General features: G+C 38.7%; 2 protein-coding genes and 1 long non-coding RNA gene across 5 annotated transcripts; 2 read left to right on the forward strand and 1 right to left on the reverse strand.

Moving 5' to 3' along the window:
• The first annotated feature begins 4,811 nt into the window (after positions 1-4,811).
• LOC112190510 lies at positions 4,812-7,250 on the forward strand. Its single transcript, XR_005805557.1, has 3 exons — positions 4,812-5,324; positions 6,486-6,537; positions 7,225-7,250. It is a non-coding gene; the product is annotated as an uncharacterized LOC112190510 (long non-coding RNA).
• A 5,692-nt stretch (positions 7,251-12,942) lies between these two features.
• LOC112187475 (monothiol glutaredoxin-S15, mitochondrial) lies at positions 12,943-15,478 on the forward strand. 3 transcript variants are annotated; one of them, XM_024326276.2, is made up of 7 exons: positions 12,943-13,083; positions 13,167-13,245; positions 13,510-13,644; positions 13,733-13,832; positions 14,637-14,703; positions 15,111-15,189; positions 15,281-15,478. In XM_024326276.2, exons 2-7 carry the CDS (start codon positions 13,168-13,170, stop codon positions 15,338-15,340), a joined length of 519 nt encoding a protein of 172 aa, XP_024182044.1. In that variant the 5' UTR covers positions 12,943-13,083; position 13,167; the 3' UTR covers positions 15,341-15,478. The 3 variants fall into 3 exon arrangements, with proteins under 3 accessions (XP_024182044.1, XP_024182047.1, XP_024182048.1); XM_024326279.2 differs by having other exon boundaries at positions 13,024-13,077; positions 13,164-13,245; XM_024326280.2 differs by having other exon boundaries at positions 13,026-13,074; positions 13,164-13,245.
• Positions 15,479-16,044: 566 nt separating this feature from the next.
• LOC112187474 (periodic tryptophan protein 2) lies at positions 16,045-21,014 on the reverse strand. The gene is made up of 7 exons (XM_024326275.2): positions 19,758-21,014; positions 18,912-19,163; positions 18,723-18,821; positions 17,992-18,360; positions 17,477-17,821; positions 16,748-16,975; positions 16,045-16,639 (listed from the first exon to the last, which is right to left on the reverse strand). The coding sequence occupies exons 1-7, from the start codon at positions 20,952-20,954 to the stop codon at positions 16,463-16,465; spliced, it is 2,667 nt and encodes an 888-aa protein (XP_024182043.1). The 5' UTR covers positions 20,955-21,014; the 3' UTR covers positions 16,045-16,462.
• Between the last annotated feature and the right edge of the window lie 209 nt (positions 21,015-21,223).

The following is a 21,223-nucleotide window of genomic DNA, read 5'->3' on the forward strand; positions in this document are numbered from 1 at the left end:
CTTATTGCAAACGCGCTCCGTGCTCTAGAGCCTCTTAACTTGGGTAAATGAAGTCCACCATGTATCTTCATGTATATTCCGTATCTAGATCCCTATAGAGATACGTGTTGACCACATTTGTAAGCTGCATGTTCAGTTATTTGGAAACTACCAAACTGAAAGGGTAGTGGAGTGCAGTAACTTCCATTACGAGAGAATTTGTCTCATCGTAATCGTAGTCGATTCCAGGGCGTTTTGTGAGAAGCCTTGCGCCATAAGGCGAGATTACCATATCTTTTTCTCATCACGCTTTCTAACGAAGACCCATTAGTCAACATGTTTTATGTCAGAAGGTGTTGGCATTATTGGCTCAAAACCTTCCTCTTCGTTAGAGAATCCAACTTAACCTAGATCGCATCTTTCCAATTAGGCCAAATTTCTCAACGTTGACATTCATTCATCTACGGAGCGTGATTCGATATCATTAGACTCAACAAACTCATGCGCAACGAAATGCATCAATTATGATGGAGTTTCTATCCCACATCTCATGTACACTAGTGTAATTTTCATAGAGCTTTATATTCTCAAGAATAGGTTCTGACATTGAGGCGTCCCCCAACGATGACCATAACCCGGAAGATTCTCATGAGACGGATTTTGAGTTTTGATGATCAAAGGATTGAAATGTGTCAAAGTATCCTTCGAACTCATGGGCCTCCCAAGTATCCTAGCTGGGGCCATGGCCTGTAACGCCAGAGTGCCACTCTCTTTGGCGTTGGCGCCATGCCTACCTCCGTGTAGGGTGACGCTACGTCCTCTCGTAGGAACGTCCTTCCTTGCAGGCATATTTGTGTGATCTCTTCACTTGAACAGGGATCGAGATGAGACATAGTGGGAACAGACCACGACAATTCCTGTCGTTCATGCTAAACATCTGTGTTCTTATCTCCCCCTAATGATGAGAAGACTATCTCATCAAAGTGACATATGCAAATCTAGCAGTAAGGAGATTGCCTAACAATGGCATGAAGTGGCGGATGATTGTTGGAGTCTCAAATCTAATGTAGTTGCCCATTCGTCTGTGAGGACCCATCATAGAGCGCTGTGGCGGCGCAATTGGTACATAAATAGCACACTCAAATATGCGTAAGTACGATACTTGTACCCAGTCACTAGCTATAACGCAGAGCTAGATTGAGTAGCGGTGGGTCGTAGATTAATTAGCATAGCTGCATGTGATATTGCATCACCCCAAGCGGATATGAGGAGATTGGTGCACATTACCAATGTCCGGACCACCATCGTAGTCGTTTCCGCGAGACCGTTTGGGTGTGTTCATGGGAATATGATGTCCAACATCAGTCCCAATACAATAACCATCGAAAGTCTTCGATGTAAACTCTCTAGCATCGTCAAGTCCAATTGACGAAATTAGGATGATCCGGGGAGTGAGTCCGTTGTCATATGATATTTACTAGGAGTGGAGCATAATCAGCATGTACAAGTGGACAATGGCACAACACGTGACCAGTGTGTTTGCGTTTCAACCAACATCATGAGATATTTAAACGTCAGCAAGTTGGTTGAACTAGTCCACGGATTCTATGTAAGAACATAATGAGTTTTTTTATATCCTTTGCATAGGACGGTCTCAGTCCTAATTTCCCTAATGAACATAATTTGTAAAACGAGCGAAAGGCTTTAGAAGCAACCAATGAGCATTTTGGTTGGGGCTGAGCGTCTGAAACTCTAATTGAAGCAAGTTGGTGATTGCAGCATCATCTGGGGCGCCATCACCATGATGGACGCCATCCATGGTGTCATGGATAGGGACTGCGCCAGCCCTAGGCTGGTGGTGGACGACAGCGGTGCCAAGGGCAGCGGCGGCGGTCACACTTAGTCCAAGAATCAACCTTTGATTCATGCTTCATTTAGCTCAAAAGAATGGATGTCCGTGTGAAGTCTTTTATAGACGGATCATCATATCATGACTAGGATGGTCTATCCTGTCATGACAAAGCCAATATGTGTCTAAATCCAAGAGATCTTCTCTCATAACTTTTATTGGATTAATAGCTCGAATAGTGACATAGAATCCACTAGAGAGACACATAAACTTCTCTAAGATGCGCCTTTGTCTGCAATCATTAGAGGTATTGCAAAGGAACTTATTTCAGTTCTCTACATGCGTTTTCGCATGGAATCCGTTAACTATTTATAGGGTATGATTTGCCCTAAGAGTGTAGAGAATTTTTGTGACAGTAATCAAGGTGCCATTTGACAAGTCACTACAACAGAAAGTCTTTTTAGCGACCAATTTTTTTACGAGGAATTTATTTTCCTCAATAAATGTCACTTTTTACAAGGAATATTTCGATTCCTCACTAAATGTCGTTAGGTTTTTTGCGAGAAACATATTTTCCTCACTGTACACCACTTTCTACGACGAATGTTTCGGTTCATCACTAAATGTGACCATAGTTTGGTCTCCTAAATCAACATGTTATTAGCAAGGAAATATGAGACTAGGGTGAGGGATTTTTTCATCGCGAAAATGACTTTCAACGAGGAAATAATGATTTCGTCGTTATTAGTTTGGTGGAAAATTATGTAAAACCCGCCAAATTCAAAGGCAACAAAACTATGGTTTCCTCGCTAAAAATCTGAGTTTTATGAGGAACTATTTCCTCGTCAAAAGAAGCAATTGGCGAGGAAATAACGATTTCGTCATTATTTGTTTAGTGGAAAATTATGTAAAACTTGCCAGATTCAATGGCGACAAAAGTATGGTTTCGTCGCTAAAAGTCCGTGTTTTATGAGGAACTATTTCCTCGTCAAAAGAAGCAATTAGGAAGGAAATAATGATTTCGTCGTTATTAGTTTGGCGGAAAATTATGTAAAACCCGCCAAATTCAATGGCGAGAAAAGTATGATTTCGTCGCTAAAAGTCCATGTTTTACGAGGAACTATTTCCTCGTCTTTACGAGGAACTATTTCCTCGTCAAAAGAAGCAATTAGCGAGGAAATAATGATCTCATTGTTATTTGTGTTGGCGAAAAATTATGTAAAACCTGTCAAACTCAATGGCACAAAAGAATAGTTTCCTCTCTAAAAGTCCGTGTTTTCATCAATTAGCGAGGAAATAACGATTTAGTCATTATTAGTTTGGCGAAAAATTATGTAAAACCCGTCAAATTCAATGGTGACAAAAGTATGATTTCCTCGCTAAAAGTCCGTGTTATACAAAGTGCTTTGCATTAGGCCTCATCAACGGGCTGGGTCGGGCCTTATTACATTTTTAAATAATAACGGGCTGAGTTTTATAGTAAATCGAAGGATCCAAGTCAGTCCATATAAAGCGGGCCTTGCAGGCTTTTTTGGGCAGGGCCTTGTGGGCTTTTTTGGGCCGGGACTTGCGGACTTTATTTACAAATAAATCTTTAAAGATACTAATTTTTTTATAAACCTATATTTATATATCATACACTCCAAATAGCAACCTCTTTCAATTCAAAGAAAATGAGAAAAATGACTGTTGGATGAGATTATTATAATAAATTATGAGTGTGGTAAAAAAATTTAGCCAATTTCACCACATTTTCGAATCCGATCAAATTGGTCAACCGTTGTCACTTATATGTCTTCTTGGTTGACCAATGGCATGACAACCGCGAAACGTGTTTTTTTTTTTTTTTCACTTCACGTCTATAAATATTCCATCGATCGATGTATGTTGACATAAGATAAAAATTTCAATTTTAATTATAAAGACGTTGACCTATACCAATTTGCTTCCTAAAGTTGTATTGACTTATATATTGCATTTAAATTCTTATACATTCTAAAGCAACCATGAAGTGGAAAATGAATATGGATAAACCAACCGCTCGATGGAGAGATTGTAATGTTTTATGGTGGTTGTAAAAGATCCAGCCAATTTGGTTCTCGTTTCAAATTCGGTCAACTAGATCAAACTTAGTTACTCTTATGAACCTATATTTATATATCATAGACTTCAAAGAGCAACCACTATCAATTAAAACAAAATGGGAAAACTGACCGTTGGATGAGATTGTTACAATAAATTATGAGTGTGGTAAAAAATTTAGCCAATTTCACCATATTTTCGAATCCGATCGAATTAGTCAACTGTCGTCACTTGTATATCCTCTTGGTTGACCGATGGCGTGACGAACGTGAAATATGATTGCATGGGGGGTTGTACTCTAGATGCTACACACTATGCAGTTTAATTTTGACAATCTAACCATTCAAACTTTAGATCTTTATATTTAGATTGTCTATGCAAAATACTTAGATCTTTGTACATAGATTGTATATGCAAAACCTTTTACAAAATAATCATTCAATTAGCCATTATCATAACATTAGCCTTAAAACCTAACCCCTAATCCCTAAACTCTTAAACCTAAACCCTAAACTCTAAACCCTAAACCCTAAACCTAAACTTTATATTTTTATATTGTTGAGGTAAGAAAAAGAATTAGAGAAGGCGGGTTTCGAAAACATAAAAATAAAAAGCGGGACATTTGCAAGTTCAAGCGGCAATATAACAAAAAAAAATGCACCCAAAGATAAAAATGAAAAATCGGTCAGAAGAGTAACACAACAAAAACCCTAAAGGACAAAAGAAATGGGTCTGAGTGCTCGGCAGGGGTTTAGGGGTAAACTGAAAAACTAGACTGGATGGGTGATCAATAGGCTTCCTGATGGTGATTGGGGAGATCTCAATCAACCAAAATAGGGGCTTCCTTCAATTTTTCGTTGGGTTTGCTCTATCACTGGAGAAGCGATCTGGTATTGAGAGTTTGGCTTCACTTCAGTCGCTCCCTTCAGGTACGTCTCTAACTTCAACTCTTTTATTAGGTTCTCTATACAATATAATAGCCAATTCAATGTTACAGACAATGATAAAGATATGAAGGCCTGAAGGGTTGTGACTGGGTGTTGTTGTTGGTCGAAGACGAAGCAGTTGGCGATGTTGATCATGGCGCCGATTACGTCCATCTTTGAAGCTCTAATATCTGTGAGTAAGATTAGATTTATCTTTCTTCCTCCCTATATATCATTCTTGTATAGCTTGATTAATCTAAGGTCTTATTTTCTGCTGAATCTAAATGTGAGATGTCGTAGTGTATGTAATTTGGGGTAATTTCAATTGCCCTCTTATTCATTTGATTATTTGTGCAATTGTTAAACCCTGAATTGAGAATGTTTTCTTCTAATTAGTTTTCAGAAACAAAATAAAAGTTTGATCGATTTGGGTCTGTGCTGCCATATTTTGGTTCCACGTTTCAGGTTGGAGTCTCAACTTCCACAAGGTCAGTTTACATTCCCACACCTGCAATTTGGGTTTTCGGATATTGGTGTAGTTTGGGTGATTTGGTAGTTTGGTGGGTTAATTCTCAGTGACATTGTCAGTTTAGGACTTTACACGCCCATTTGAACTAGAATAGGAGTAGAGAGAAATAATTGGTTTCTTTTTCGTTTGTGATTATTTCATATTATATATCATATCTTCTCAATTAAGTTGGCGTTCATTGTTTATTCTTAAGCTCTTTGACTTCTATTTTGTTTTAGTTTTGACCTATGCATCTTTTGATTGTTCATGCACTCATCAGTGCCAAAGATCACTCCTTATTCTTTTCCTACCAAATTACACAGCACAATATTGTTTTACCTCGATCAATGTCAAATCTATCAAAAGTTTCATGTACTAAGTAGGAGTCTATATATGCATACTTAGTACTTTGTTGTCCTTGAGGATAAATGCATGTATTGCTTGATATAAAGCAGATAGTGGATTCTGTCTTTTGTTGAATATTTTTCATGGCTCAATAGATAATTTGATAAACCAATGATTTTTTTTTCCTGACAATTCAATGCATTTGATTAGCTGGTTTTGTTCTTCTAATTTCTGGCTAATTCAGTTTCTTAGGTTATGAGATAAGAGCTAATTAATAGACTAACCTACCCCATTATCGTCAGTAATTTGCAGGTAAGGTGAGATGGGTGTCGTTCCTTCTAAAGAGGTCTTTGATTGTCACTAGGATCGGTTTAGAAAACAAAGGCTTGTGTCCTTTAAATACAGAGAAGCTAGCTCATCTTCAATTCAGACGTTTCTTACATTGCTAAACAGAACACACAGGTTGGAGTATTTTTTTCTTCTTCCTGTTTTGGTCACATGATTTCTTATACCACTCACAGTTCAGAACCTATATGGCATCAAATTATCTTGGAACATATCGTATAAATTACCAGGTATCTGATCATCAAAATGAATTATTTTAGAATATATATATATATATATATATATATATATGTAACACTACCAAATATCAAATAGAAACAAACCTTGATTAATACCCACTGAAATTTTTGTATTATCGTTGACTTGTGTGTTCAGATATTTGAAGCAATTCACACTGATTGAAGAAACAAGAATCACATACTATGATGATTTATTGCTTGTATTCTTGTAGATAAGGGGAGCTTGCACTGGAAGGAGATCATTATTTGACAACAGGGGAGCTTGTGAGTCTCAGTGAGCAGCAGCTTGTGGACTGTGATCATGAGGTTTGCTCATAATTTACAATCTTATATATGTTTATCCTTAAAAGTATTGAACTTTTTATCCACGAAACCTAAAGGCTGAAGCTTTACCTAATTTCTTAACTGAGTTTAAGGCTTTAAGCCTAGCTAATTCGACAGTGGTAGAATCTGGATCTCCGTCACGTATATATTAGTATGTTGCAGATGGAATATTAAGTAGATCTATGATGTATCCTTACTTCAAGATATTGAACTTTTCCAGATGATTGAGTGAGTGTACATTTTGACATTACAGATTTCAAGTTGGTTAGAATTACTTACTTTTTTGAAGTTTTTATCTGCACTCTGCATTCGAAGATCAAACAGAAAGCATAATGTTGATTGAGATGGTTTTTTGTATATCCTTTTCCTGCTTAAAATATGAGTCTCCTTGTAATCCTGTCTGTTAGGACCTAGGTGCTTCTTTTTTTTTTTGTCTATTGGGATTTCAAGTAGGATTCACATACATTCATTTTATAATATCTGCAAAGTTTTCAGTACTGGTGGTAGAAGCTGTGTTTGTTTAGGCAGTTGGTTGCGTCCTTATCTCTAATGGATTGATGATGCACTATAGTTGACTTGACTGTTATGATGGCATGACATTGTCTTATGAGCCTGCACATTTTGCAGTGTGATCCAGAAGAATACGGTTCATGTGACTCAGGCTGTACTGATACGGTTCGTGTGACTCAGGCTGTACTGGTGGACTAAGTCAAGGACTGGAGCAAGAGAAGGACTACCCTTAAAAACAGTGGGACTGATCGCGGTACCTGCAAATTTGACAAGAGTAAAGATGTTGCTACTGTATCCAATTTCAGCATTCTTTCTGTTGACGAAGATCAAATTGCTGCAAATTAATGTACTTTTGCCATTGAAATATAGGTTTGGATCGTTTCCTTCAAGTCTGAGAATAATGAACTACCAATAGAGTTGTGTACTATAGATCAAATGTAAACCATGTTTGCTGCAATATAAGTTTCTTTTGTTCCAAAATCCTTGCTATGTGCTTTTATTTCCTTTATTATTTAGTTGAATGTTTAACTAGTCTTGAATAAGAATCCTCTTTGTAAAATAAAATAATTGATATGCATCGCTAACAAGTCTTATTGTAATAAGTAGACAACAGCAACAAAAAGAATATTTCCCCACTATAGACTCTAGATCTTATACCGATGAAAAAAAAGCTTTCTTCATTGTTGAGTACCTTTAGCGAGAAAATTTTTTCTCACTGAAGGATACATGTTACGATGAAATAAATTTCCTCGCTAAAAACAGCTTATAGCAAGGAAAAATTTCCTCGCCCAAAGCTATTTATAACAATGAAAAGATTTTCGTCCCAAAAACCGGAGTTTAATTCTTTTATTATTTATAGTTTTCAAATTCTTAATTATCATTAGCAAGAAAATAATTAATTTAGCGACGAAATTTAGTTTGTCGGAGAATATATTTAACGACTATTTTCCAATCCTCAAACTTTTTTAAAGAGAAAAAATATGAGTTTTGGTGAGGAAAAAAAATGTCGCTAAAGAATAACAGCGAGACAAATTAATTTCATCGAGAAAAGTGTTTGGCGAGGAAATTATTTTTTCGTCGCTGAAGCTTTTCTTGACGAGCATTCTCCGACGAATTGAAGACGAAAAAAATTTCCTCGCAGAAATACTACAGCGACGAAATGTCAGTTTTCAGCGAGGAATAGGTTCCTCGTAAATGAGGTTTTCTGTTGTAGTGAGTGGAACTTGAGCTATTCCATGTCCTTGAATTAATACTGATGGCTCAGCCATCATAGTCACAAAGTAATATGCTCCGAATCAAAATGGAGTCATAATAAAAAGAACTCGAAATTTTATTCATAAGCTAACAGAGTTACATCATTGTCTCTTTGATCGAAGAAAATCTAATCCAAAATGCTAGCTAATGCAAAACAATGGTAGTCGTCTAACTTCTTTCGGTAATTCCAAAATAAATGTGACCAGGTGAGTAGAGAGATGTCGGTGGAGCAAATCTCGCTTAAGTACCACTAATCTCAGAACCTTCCTAGACATCACACTTACTTTGGGTGAGCCTACTTTGAAGAAAGACTAAACCATTGGCATTTACTACAAAAATATATGGCAATTGCCTATTACATCTCTAGGAAAAAATAAAGACTTAAACAGAATTGGCTATCTATTGATCCCAGCCAGATTTCTAGTCTTCAACCCTTCACTCTAGATCATCTTCTTAATCTTCTTGTTCTATATAGTGAGCTTATCTTGCTTCACAATATGCTCTGTAGGCGGTGACAAGTTCTTCACGAGCTCTACAAATGTGTGCCCAATGATCAGACACTCCACATCGAGAACATACACCTCTTTGCTCGAACTCCATTGATTGAGGCGCTTTGAAAACGTCATTTAGATGGCTCTTAGTATTGGTGGCACCACCAACATGGCCAGAGGCGTTGCCTCTCTCTCTCTCTTTACACGTTGACCTCTTCGGTTCTGTGTACCCCTACTGTGGCGGTTACCTTCCCAAGTAGAGTGATTATATGGACCAGAACATCCAGAAGTATCTCTAAGATTAGGGTTTCACTCCTGGCGCCCTCTCTTAGGGGTGCGACTATAATTGGATTTCGGAATATGCTCTGTTTCCAAGGATCTCGAATTATAGTTCTTCACAAGGATGTTGTTATGCTTTTCAGTGACATTCATAACTCCAATGCGATCATGAAACCTTGTGATTCGTCCTGCAGTAACATCGATTTGATAGTTCTTAGTAACCATCAATGTAGAGACGGGGAAGGTAGATAGAGTCTTCTCAATCAACATCGCATCTGTGATCTCTTTACCACATAATTCCATTAAGGATTTAATGCGAAGTGCTTCTGAGTTGTAGTCAAGAATTGACTTGAAATCACAGAAGCGGAGGTTATGCCATCTCACTTCTAGGTCAGGAAGCAGGGAGTCACGGACGTTGCCAAATCTTTCTTCGAGTGAGACTCACAGCCTTCTGGGGTCTTCTTCATTCATACATTCGTACTGGAGCGAATCATCCATATGACGAGTCATTAGGATGATGACTTTAACCTTATTTGCCTCTAAGGTTGCTCTATTTGCTTCCAAAGCTTGAGCTTGCTCAACAGTTAACACGTCCTGGCTAGACTTGAGAATCGTATCCAGGATTCCATCGGCCTTTGGATGTTGGCGGACATCACGAACCCACCTGTGATATTCAGAGCCAGTTGTTCCCAATGGAGCAAAGTCCAATTTGTTCAGGTTACTCATCCTGACAAAGAACAAGAAATTAGGGTTAGTTTCGGAGTGAAAAAGGCTACCACGAAAACAAATAAAATTTCTAAGCATAGTCGCTTCCAAGAAATTCGATTCCAAGAGGGGTTGGATTAGATAGAAACAATGATGTTTGCGGTCGATCGTTTTATCTCAACAAACTCTAAGTTTGGAGGACTCTACAAGCTCTAAGCTTGGAGTGAGCACAAACCCCCACAGTTCGGCTTAATTTGGTCTCCCCTATGATAAATAAAGGGGGGTAGAAGAAGGGAGGTTGCAAGTCCCCGAAAAAGAAGAGAAATTAAATGTAAAAACGGGAACTTTTAGAAAAAAATACCTCGAAATTGGTCGCCGAAAAAGTTGGCCGGAAAAAGTGGTAGGAAAAGTGGTTGACCGTGGGTTTACCGGCGTTGACCGATAGTTGACTGACGTTGACCTGGGAGCTGACGTGGCAGTGGGTCCCCCTTGCTGACGCGGTGTGGGTCCCATTTGATGACGTGGCGCTGGTCCCGATGCTGACGTGGAGTGGTTCCTCTTACTGACTTGGCGCGGGTCCTGGTGATGACGTGGCGTGGGTTTGCGTCAGTGGGCCTCTGCCTTGGGCTTTCCTTTCCTTTTTTTTCTTTTCTTTTCCTTCTGCCGGTTTTCTGCTGGAAGGTTCAGTCTTCCGGTTCACTCACTTTTAGGCATGTTTTTGTGCTTTTTCTTCCGGTTCCTGAATTTTCTGATTGAGAGGTATCTGGTGACACAATTTGGTTGAAATTGGATGGCCGGAAGATGGTGAACGGTGGAATATTTGTTGCGGGTTGGATGGAGCTTCCGGTGGCCAGTTCGGTAGGTTTCCGACCAGTTCTTGGGGTGGCTCCTCCGGTTCTGGACTCCTGAGATCGAATGCTTCAAGGTGTGAGGTGGAGGCAGAAAAGGCTTCAAGGTTTTGTATTCGGATTCAAGGTTTTTAGCTTCTTGAATCAGGGTTTAGCTATTTGTTTTAGGGTTAGAGCTTCGTGCTGATAACGTGTTTAAGAAAAACTGAATTGGGAGAGAATTGAATCATACTTTCATTGATAATAGGGGTCTCTTTATATAGAGAATTATAAGCATAGACATAGAGTTGTACATGGAAACATAATCGTACATTGATTGGATATCTCCTAAGATTCTCCGAGAATATCTCTAATATAAACCTTATTTCAACTAGAGCAAGTAATCTCGAGTTTGGGCCAGACACATATTCTGGATTTACTTGAACAACAACTTATATTTGCATTATTCTTTCAAAATCATGTTGCAAGAAAAAAAAAATCAATAGGATAGATGGTTTGACCATCAAATTGTATCATACTAATGGGCGGTACAATTTGATGGTTACAAAACTATTACTTACCGTTCGAATGACTTTACAGGTAAGTGATCACTAAACAAGTAGGTATATGCCCAATTATCCATAAAGGTAGGTATATACCCAATTTGACGGTTTATCACTATTTTTTTTTTCATTCTCATTAATCCTTTTACAAAGATAAATGATCTTCACATTATGTTACAATACTTGTGTTTGATTTTTTTTTAATTGAAAAAGAGATTTATGTTGTCTGATTAAGAAATGGATTTGTAATTAAGATTTATGGAGTAAATGAATGGTTCCGATTATTAAATTATTTTCATTGTAACAAGGGGGGAGGATTAATGAGAGGGCCTCCAAAACTTACGAAGCAACCCGGGAAGGCGAAACCTAGGTTTCCTGATGGTGGCTGGGAGTCTCGTGCTCTCTAGACCAGACAAAGGCGATGGACGGCGGCGTGGGCTTGGGGAGACTGTGGCTTCTTCTGCGACGGCATTGGGCTCTCGACCAAGGTTTTCGAAGGCTTCGGTTGAGTCGATTATCGGCTTAGGGTGGCTTTTTTAACATGGTTTGGTGGATCGAATCGGAGTTGCGACGTTGGTGTCGACGCTAGTAGTTTTTGGGGCGATTGGGATCTGCATCGTCGTGGCCACGTTGATTGACTGAGTTTGGGGTTAGGTCTGGGCGGCTGGAGGCTCTGGTTCCTTCGGTGGTGTCAGGTTAGGACGACCTCGACTTAGGCTATGGTGACGTCGGTGTGCCGCACTTTGTGGAGGTGGCAGGAGGGCAACGATGATTGGGCCGGTGGTTGAGACTAGTCTGATGGAGGTCAGTGCGGCGGAAGGCTACGGGCAGGAAGAAGGTCCGGAAAGATGCATGGGAAACCGTAGTTTTGAACTAGGGTTGATTGCCTTGGTTTCTGGGTTGTAGTTGGCTGGGCTTAAGGAGGCGTTTTGTGGGCCAAAAGTGATTGGGCTAGTTTGGCTCAATTTTGAAAAGAGTGGCTATATACTGCAGACCCTCAAGAAGAGCCCGAAGAGCAACCTGTTGCCGATGTTTTTGGCTACTGAGGAGGCTGAAGATGGTGCTGGTTCCAACCCTAAGGGGAAGGGACTAGCACTCTCTTGAGTTCTCTATGCTTTTAGACATTCTGGACTCAAGCCTTTTGAAGTAGAGATAATTTCTATAAGCTTTTCTAAGACTTTTCTAGTGATATTTGTACCACAATTGTGTGATTGGCAGATTAGACTAGATGAATATATTTTCCTTAGAGAGCGAGATTATTCTTGCGTAGTTTAAGCTTGCTGTTCAGCGAGCGTCCCTTTAGATTTTAATGAGTCAAGTTGTGACTTGGATAGGTTATCCGGTTTGTCCCGAGATTCCGTCTGTAAGTTCTGTTAGACTCTAACCTATTTTCATGGCTTGATTACTAATGAAATCAATTCTTATTTAAAAAAAAAAGATTTATGGAGTAATTATAAAAGTGACTAAGTTTTTTTATTTTAAATATAATAGTTTGTTTGCAAATTATATTAGTGAAGTTATTTGAGTAACTTTAGTGAGGGTTAATGAGTAAATTTAATATTTGAAAATTTGATAGTATGTGTAAAAAGCGTTGGTAGTTCCAATAGAAAAACTCTATTTGGAAGTTTCAATAGAAAAATTCTAACTAAATTGGGTTAACGTTAAAACATTAGGTTAAAATGGGTAAAACCGTAAAACCAAAAATAGAGTGGTGCAAACAATTGCAAAAAGACCGTTTTACTCTTGAGGTTCAATCGAACAGAAGTACATAGCAGACGGACAGCAGCCAGTTCCAGGCGGAAAAGTACTGTTGGTTCTTCCTTCCATCTTCTTCTTCTTCTTCTTCTTCTTCTTCAGGTAACTCAATAATCTTTCGTTTGGTTTTCGACCGCACAAACTTGTTCTAATTGTTAACTTTGTGCAATTTGATTGATGAACAGCATGGCTAGGTCTATTTCAAATTTGCTCTTCAAGGGTCTCTCATTTTCAAGCGTCCCAGCTTCTCGTTCTTCCACAATTGTAAGCTTCAAAGACTCTTTCTTTATGATGTTTCCCACTATGAATTTTAAGGGTTTTCCACATCTGAATGGTTGAACTAGTAAATTACCAAATAGATTGAAAAACCCGAAAGGGTTTAGTGCTTTAGTTCGAACCAAATTAAAGCCCAAAAAAAAAGAGGGGGGGTTATTTGACTGTGTTAGTATCAAATTACCCCATGTTTTGAATTGGGTTTTATCATTCATGTACTCTTAATGACGGTATAGTTTTTTGAATTGGTACTAGGCTCCTGGGCTACTTTATCTCAATGGAATGAGATACTCCACCTCTGTGCCGAATGATCCCGATACGCATGATGACTTTAAACCCACGGATAAGTTTAAGGGTTCTGGCCTTAGCTTGAAGGACATCGTTGAACGGGTAGGTATATGCCGAATGACTTCTCAATGTAGGAATTTGTGTCCCCTCTGTCGTCGCACTAAATGGTTCTGGTTTGTTTGTGGTGCAGGATGTCAAGGAAAACCCTGTAATGCTTTATATGAAAGGAGTGCCTGATTCTCCTCAATGCGGATTCAGCTCACTTGCAGTGAGAGTGTTATCACTATACCGTAAGTGACTAGTTGTTTGATACTGCAGCCGTCGTTCATGGATTTGTTAGGTTCATTTAGCAATCAATCTATTTTTCAGAGGATTAGAAATACTAAAAGAAAAACATTGCAAGCTATCTGTTTCCATGATTGTTCATATTTTCCATCACAGTGATGGCTTTTATCTAAAGAAAGGCTTACAATTTTGAACACATACATTGAGGCTCATATGATGATACATGCGTAAGATTGTCCATGTTGTTTTATATGTGATCAAGCTAAATGAATGAATTAGGAATACTGCAATGGGTAGAACATATAGCAAGGTATAACTTGGTCCATGTAGTAATTCCACATGAAGTACAATATTGTTTTCGGTGAAATTTAAATACAGAAGGGACTAGGTTCTTGAACTTATTGAAGTTATTTTAGGTCAACCTCTTCAATGGGTACCTGGATTATACAATTTGATGAACTTGAAAAAACTAGTCATGTATTCCTGGGTACAACTTAAGGATATGAAGCAAACACACCGAATTTTAGTTATTCAATTATATTTGATAGTGGCCTCCTAGCTGCACACACACACACACACACACACACACACACACACACACACACACACACACACACACACACATATATATATATATATATATATATGTTGTGTGCAACTTGTTAACTTCTGATAATTAAAATTATTGCAAAAAGTATTCTTATGATGACTATATATATATATTTATCATATGTTGTGTGCAACTTGTTAACTTCTGATAATTAAAATTATTGCAAAAAGTATTCTTATGATGACTCTGGACCTTGCAGATGTTCCTTTGAGTGCTAGAAATATCTTGGAAGATCCTGAGCTGAAAAATGCTGTGAAAGCCTATAGGTATGCAGTACTATTTGTGTTATATTTTCCAAAGCTTTCACAGCTTTGTTTATAGAACTTCCTTTTGCTGGCCCAGGTTGGTTATAGTTATGAGGGTAATTAAATTTGTTCCGGTGAACTACATAAAGTATTTTAAGAAATCATGGTTGAATGAAGAATTATCATTGTAATTTTTTCAGTACCCATCATATTCATTATTTCATTGGAATTAGGGACTAGTCTCCTCACCCTTGGTTCAGCCAGAATGTATAATTGTATTAATAATAAGAAGTGGCTTGGTTCCCTGGGTTTTTATTTGAGTAACAATTGAAAATTTTGTTGGTTGTCCAGAGGCAGGGTTGGTGGTTTAGATAAACTTAGAATTTGGTGTTGTTTTCTTAATGTCAGTGTTTTTGTTTTCCTTGAAGCACCTGGCCAACATTTCCACAGATTTTCATCAAGGGGGAGTTTATTGGAGGTTCAGATATTATTCTCAATATGCATCAGGTTAGTTCTTGTGATTCAGTTCTTGTTTTATCTTTAATAGTTATAAATCCAGGGCACTGCATTACTTTAAACTGTGGTATGCTTTGTGTAGAACGGTGAGCTTAAGGAAAAGCTTAAGGATATTGCAGCCAATCAGGAGAAGTCTGAATGAGTTGTTGAATCTGAAGACGTATAACAAATTTCAGTTTGGTTGTTTCTGAAAGTGACAGAAGTAGTTGTCTTGTATCCTTGAGTCAATAATTTCAAATTTTTGTTATACAGCAATAAAATGTCAGTTATTCTTTGTTCATCTGCGTGCATAGTATGAAGTTTTTGTGCGAGATTGGGTCTGGGAGATAATCTATACCTTCGTGGGTGGGCCTAAGGTGCATTTCAATGTGGAGATTTGAATTGGAAATGGGGGACTTGCAGTAAAACTATTGAGCGGAGCAGTAACTTAGATTTCTAAATCAAAGTTCCCTCTGTCTCTAATTGTGATGTGCAGCATTGCCGCACATCACCGGGTTTACAAAACCAGCCTTTATGGTGTATTGATGCCTTTTACATCAGATATGGATGACATTGGAAGTGTGATTTGGATGTCCTTTAATTTCAGTAGGTATGATTGAGAGTTTGGTATACTTGATGGAGAAGGTGCGTTTGGCTGTTAACAAAACAAAATCCGTTAGAGATTTTATAGTCTAAAGTTGTGACTGCAGAAACCAGAATGATGGAAATATCACATATTATACTCGGAATCATTCAATATTCAATTTCAGTAGCCAAAGTGACTGGAAAAATCACCCCATACGAACGTTTGATACAGTACGTGCTACGAAAATTATTCCTTCAAAATAAAAAGGAATGAGATGAGACTGAAAGCAAATAAGATAAATCAATTCATTCTTTCATATCATTCCAAACTCCACAGAAAAGCAATCTGGAGAACAGGAGATGTTAACATGTATTTCTCTTTGTTCTTAAGTACAACAAAACTGCAGATATATGCCTGATGCTATGCCAGGGCAACGCACATGCGTCAAACCATGTTTCAAGAAAATCTACTTTAACAACAGATGGATGACATGAACTGACGCCAAAATACCTGCCACGACTAACAACTCTCTTCAGTGGCAATTAACCAACATATTGGGAGTTCTTGAGCACAATCCCCGGTGTAACTAGGGTTCGAACCCAAAGTGTGTTGATATAGCACATGGCAGCTGAACATCTGATGCAAAATGCTACTCTATTTTCCCCCAATTGCTTTAGCAGCATTGCAATCATTTTCATTTCATGGATTTTCAATAGAGGTTTTTGAACATAAATAACGGAGCGTACACTCATTGGAATCACATGTATTTGCCAAATCTTGATGTGTTCTCGTAATTGCTTTCTGCAAGGATATTAAAGCAGGCTTCAGTTTTTGAGAATTTTGTTGAATGGAGTTACCATGAGCTTTGCAGATCTCCTGCAAGACAAATCAATCACAAAACACTAGTGAGATCTCAATCCCAAAACAGTGTAACAGGTCTGCAGCATCTAAGAATGAATAGAAGATGAAGTCAAGAAAAAGTACCTGACACCACTGAAGTATGAACTCCAAATGTGGGCATTTTTCCAAAAGATGTGCAAATACCTCAATTAATCTTTCTAAATATCTGTTAGGGATTGATGAGGCAACCATAGGGATGTCTATTGAATTGACAGCAAAAATACATTTCTTAATTAGAGAGTCTTCATTTAGTCTAAGACTAAGGATTAAAGCTTTGGTTACTTGTTCTTCATTCAGTGCTGCATCAACTCCCTGTAGAATAATATAAACAGAAAGTAAATGTCAAAGAAAAGAAAACCAATGGAAAAGTTCTACTATTACCAAGAAATAGCTGCATTAAAATGAAGGGTGATTACTGTTTAGACCCCCAAAATTGGCTCAGTAAGCTACTTAAAAATTTTAGTTCCCATATCCACACTAAAGTAAAATGACATTGGTGGACATAGTAAGATAAAAGTTTCCCTCTCCTCTCCCTGCCGCCATTACCCTAATACATCCCGCCTCTTTACAGAGGTGCGCCATTGGCCCCTTTATTCCAGGCAACCATAAAAATCTCCTCTTTATTCAGAGGGTCAACATAGCAACCCTTTATAACAATAAAAGAGCTAACTAATAGTTGGCTTAATGTCATGTCCTTTTTTCGCTATATATTTGCACAAGTAAAATATTCCATGACCATTAATCTTTCACAACTGTGACTCTATCATAAGCAATGGCATCGTTAAGTAGTAATATTAATGTTTCACCAAGTACCTCAGGTGTGACATCCATGTCGAGATCAGTTGGGTCAAAGATAAAGGAATCATCAATAGAATAAACTAGAACTCCCTCTGTTGTTGCTGCTGAGAAGCTCCTACCAGTGGGTGCAATTTTCAGGCATTTAGTTCTAACAACAGGCCTTCCACGATTAGGCATGGACCCTGGTAAATCATAACCCAACTTTCCCCGGGTTTGTTTGTCAATACCTTCTTCTACATCACTGTCATCATTATCAATTAGATCCAGGGGGCCAGCATCTGTCATATTCTTTGAGTTTAAGAAGTCAAGAACTCCATCCAAAGATAAATTGTGAGTTATTGGAAACTTCCGCAGTAATACCTGGAAAAACAAATCCAATTAACAGACCCATTAATTTGATGTCTGAACAAAATGAAGTAACTGAAGACCATTGACAAGCCATTCAAAGAATCTGACAGATGCTAAATAGGGGCAAACAATCACATAAATATAAACTTAAGTGAAGATGTTTTACTATTAAGCAAACTAACCTGATCAGCAACATCATACATGCAGATGTATTTACTACTTCCCCCAGCTAATATGTAACTCCCATCAGCAGAATAACACAAGGTTGTAAAGAACTTTCCTGAACTTGAGTTGGCAGCTGTTCTACGATCAGTCATAAGACGACCACCAGAAATATCCCTACGACCCTCAATGGTATACATTAATACACCATCAATTGGGTCCCAGAAATGAATATGACCTTCTAATGTGCTGCAAGCCAATTGCTTTCCATCTGGGCGGTAAACTACTGTAAGAACATCATGTGTGTGTGGAAATGTTTCAACACCACCTTTTGATTCAAAAACATCCCACAACCGAACTGTTCTGTCCCACGACGATGAAGCTAAAACCTACATGTGAAAGACAACATTTCATGCTCCCACAAACTTATAATTGATTATTTAGACAGCTCAATTGAACTGAGCAGTCAGATCAAATTGAACCGCTTCTAACAAATGACCAAAATTGCCAAGTGGTGGAAGGAGCTAAAAAAAATCGCTCAGGTGAGCAGCTCTAAAGACAAAACAGTTATTAGAGCAAGGGAAGCACAGTGAATTCCAATGAGAAACACACTTGAGGAAAAAAAAGAAAAAGAAACAGAAACCAACTAAAGAGCTGTAGAAGCATAGACATATCAAATCGCCACGCACAATATATTTCTTAGGCAAAACAAACCAGCCTAGACAATCACATTTAATATGAATAGACTCACATTTGCATCTGTAGGAGAAAACGCCAAACCATGTACAGGACCTTCATGACCACTAAGAATGTCCTTCACATTGCCTGTCCTCATATCCCAAACAAAAATCTAGCATGCATAATATTAAGAAAAATTAGGAAACAGAAACTAAAATGAAACAATAAAATCAATGTACTATGAGCAAGGAAGAACCAATACCTCAAAGGTATCCAGAGTTCCAGCACAAATCACTTCACCACTCTGAGTTGCTGTCAAAGAAACAAATTGTCTTGGTTCTGCGGTGGTATATGTCTTAAAATTTCGATAACGGAAAAAATCCCATGCACGAACAGTCCCATCCAAAGAGGCACTTAAGAGCGTATTTTTGTTCGCCAAAAAGTGAAGTGCAGTTATTGCATTTTCATGCTCAGAGAATGTTACAAAACAGAATCCTGAAGAAACATTCCAGACCTGAACAAAGAAAATAATAAATTTTCAAAAATGAATTCTGTTACCAATAAGATTAAGTCTGCAATATTATCTAATGATTCACATATCTGAAAATGCAGTTGTAAAGGTGAAGCATGCATGAAGAATGCCAATAGTTGATTCTTTTGGAAAACTCCATTTGATAGCTGAGGCATGATGTACTGTAAAAACACATAAATCACTTCATTCCAAATCATGCATATTTGAAATCACTAGACAATTCTAGAATTCTCATATGTCAAATCCTTCAAAATAAAAGAATAGAGTGAGGTTTGAACAAAAACAAGTGATAGTAGACAAAAGTAATAGTGCACTATTATTCAATACAGTACATGCTACAACTGGATCAAATAAAAAACCTTAATAATTATCTTGAACACAAAACCCACAAACAAATGCATGCATGCAAAAGACCTTCCTATTGTAGGGAGGTTATATGAGGTCTGCAGAAAGGAGCTAACAATTTATTCTCATCTTTCTCTAATGATAAGAGCTTGGAACCTATAACTACTTACATAAAACTAGCCAAGCATTATCTTTGAATAAAAAAGCTTTATGTTCTAAAAACTCATTTACCTTCACTTTGTTATCATCTGCCCCAGTGGCTAAGAGTTGTGAATCAGGCGAATAAGCAACACAATTCACATCAAAGTAATGCCCCTGCTGCTTCAAAATATAACTCTCAGACCGCCACTCCCATACAAGCAACTGTCCAAGTTTTGCACACCCAAATGTCAGCCAATTCCCAAGCTCATTAAAAACTGCTGTTGTAATTTTCTCTCTAGATATCGACAATCTGTGAATGCACACGAAATCCGGCATTTGATACAGCGCAAATACACCCTTTGGGAACCCCACAACCAACATATCCAGCCCCCTATGATAATCACATGCCGTAACCTTCATTGACGCCTGCCCAAAACTTTCTTTCTTCAACAACTCCCATTTCCTATTTATCAAATAACCACCTTCTTTATCCAACTCACCCTCATTTCCCTCGAAACCCTTCCTTTTCTTCACGACAACACTACCATCACCTTCCACATTGCCTTCCCCATCCCTCTCCGGTGTCCCGGGAGACGGCACCTCCTCATCATCTCCACTTAAACCCCACACAAACATATAACCGTCACGCGCAACTGTATAAACCCGGCTTACCTTACCGGCATTCTTATCAACACTGAAAAACACACCCACTACTGTATCCCTATGCCCCAAAAACATAAAAGGCTTAATCTTTACCCCTCCCAATTTAAACTTTTTCATACAGAAAATCCTAGCAGTCAAGTCTTTCGACCCGGCCAGCACATAAACCGAGTCGGGGCTCCACTCCAACGCCGTAACCTTATCATCACAATCAGCAAAAGTCTTAACCAATTCGAACGGAAAGAACTCTTTCTTAAACCCAGGCGACCGCCAAATCTGGACCAACTTACCGGTGGCCACCGCAATGTAACCGCCGTCGGGGCTGAACTTGACGGCGGCGACGGCGCTCTTGAAGGAAATGCGGTGGAGAACCACGCGGCGGCGGAGGTTGATGAAGAGGCAGCGGTGCTTCTCGTCGACGGTGAGGAGGAAGACGCCGTCGGGGGAGGCGGCGAGGCGGGTTATGTTGGAGGAGGATTGGATTGGTAGGGTTATGGTCTCGGAGTCACGGAGGTTGGTGACGGAGACTCTGTTCCCCACCGGTGAGATTAGCTCCGTGTTGTTGACGATGACGGCGTTCCCTCCCCGGTACGGCGCTCCGAGAAGGTTCTGGAACCTGAAGTTCATCGCTACAGAGGAAGAAGAGCAGAGCAAGTTTTCTCTGTAAGAAGTTTTGGGGTAGTTTTGAGGTTTTGGGAATTTAGGGTTTATCAGAGGGTTTAGCTGAATTTGGGCCTGGGGGAGGCTCGGTTAAGTTATGAGCCCAATACGGCCCACTCACTCTGAGTTACACGTGGAGCGAAAAGGGGAGGTGGGAGCGGGAATTAGGGTTTAAACCAAATTTGGGCCAGAAGGAATTGAGCCCAAGAAGGCCCAGTCAGAGGGACACGTGGCCC

Source organism: Rosa chinensis, chromosome 2 (assembly GCF_002994745.2).
Source record: "Rosa chinensis cultivar Old Blush chromosome 2, RchiOBHm-V2, whole genome shotgun sequence".
NCBI lineage: Eukaryota > Viridiplantae > Streptophyta > Magnoliopsida > Rosales > Rosaceae > Rosa > Rosa chinensis.

Bases quoted from the DNA above. Each gene is read 5' to 3' on its own strand.
- LOC112187475 (XM_024326276.2), top strand. From the start codon at position 13,168: ATGGCTAGGTCTATTTCAAATTTGCTCTTCAAGGGTCTCTCATTTTCA. The intron at 13,833-14,636 runs GTAAGTGACTAG...TGGACCTTGCAG, and splicing joins GAGAGTGTTATCACTATACC to ATGTTCCTTTGAGTGCTAGA. The intron at 15,190-15,280 runs GTTAGTTCTTGT...TGCTTTGTGTAG, and splicing joins TTATTCTCAATATGCATCAG to AACGGTGAGCTTAAGGAAAA.
- LOC112187474 (XM_024326275.2), bottom strand. From the start codon at position 20,954: ATGAACTTCAGGTTCCAGAACCTTCTCGGAGCGCCGTACCGGGGAGGG. The intron at 17,822-17,991 runs GTTAGTTTGCTT...TTGTTTTTCCAG, and splicing joins TGTATGATGTTGCTGATCAG to GTATTACTGCGGAAGTTTCC. The intron at 16,976-17,476 runs GTACTTGGTGAA...ATTATTCTACAG, and splicing joins ACATGGATGTCACACCTGAG to GGAGTTGATGCAGCACTGAA.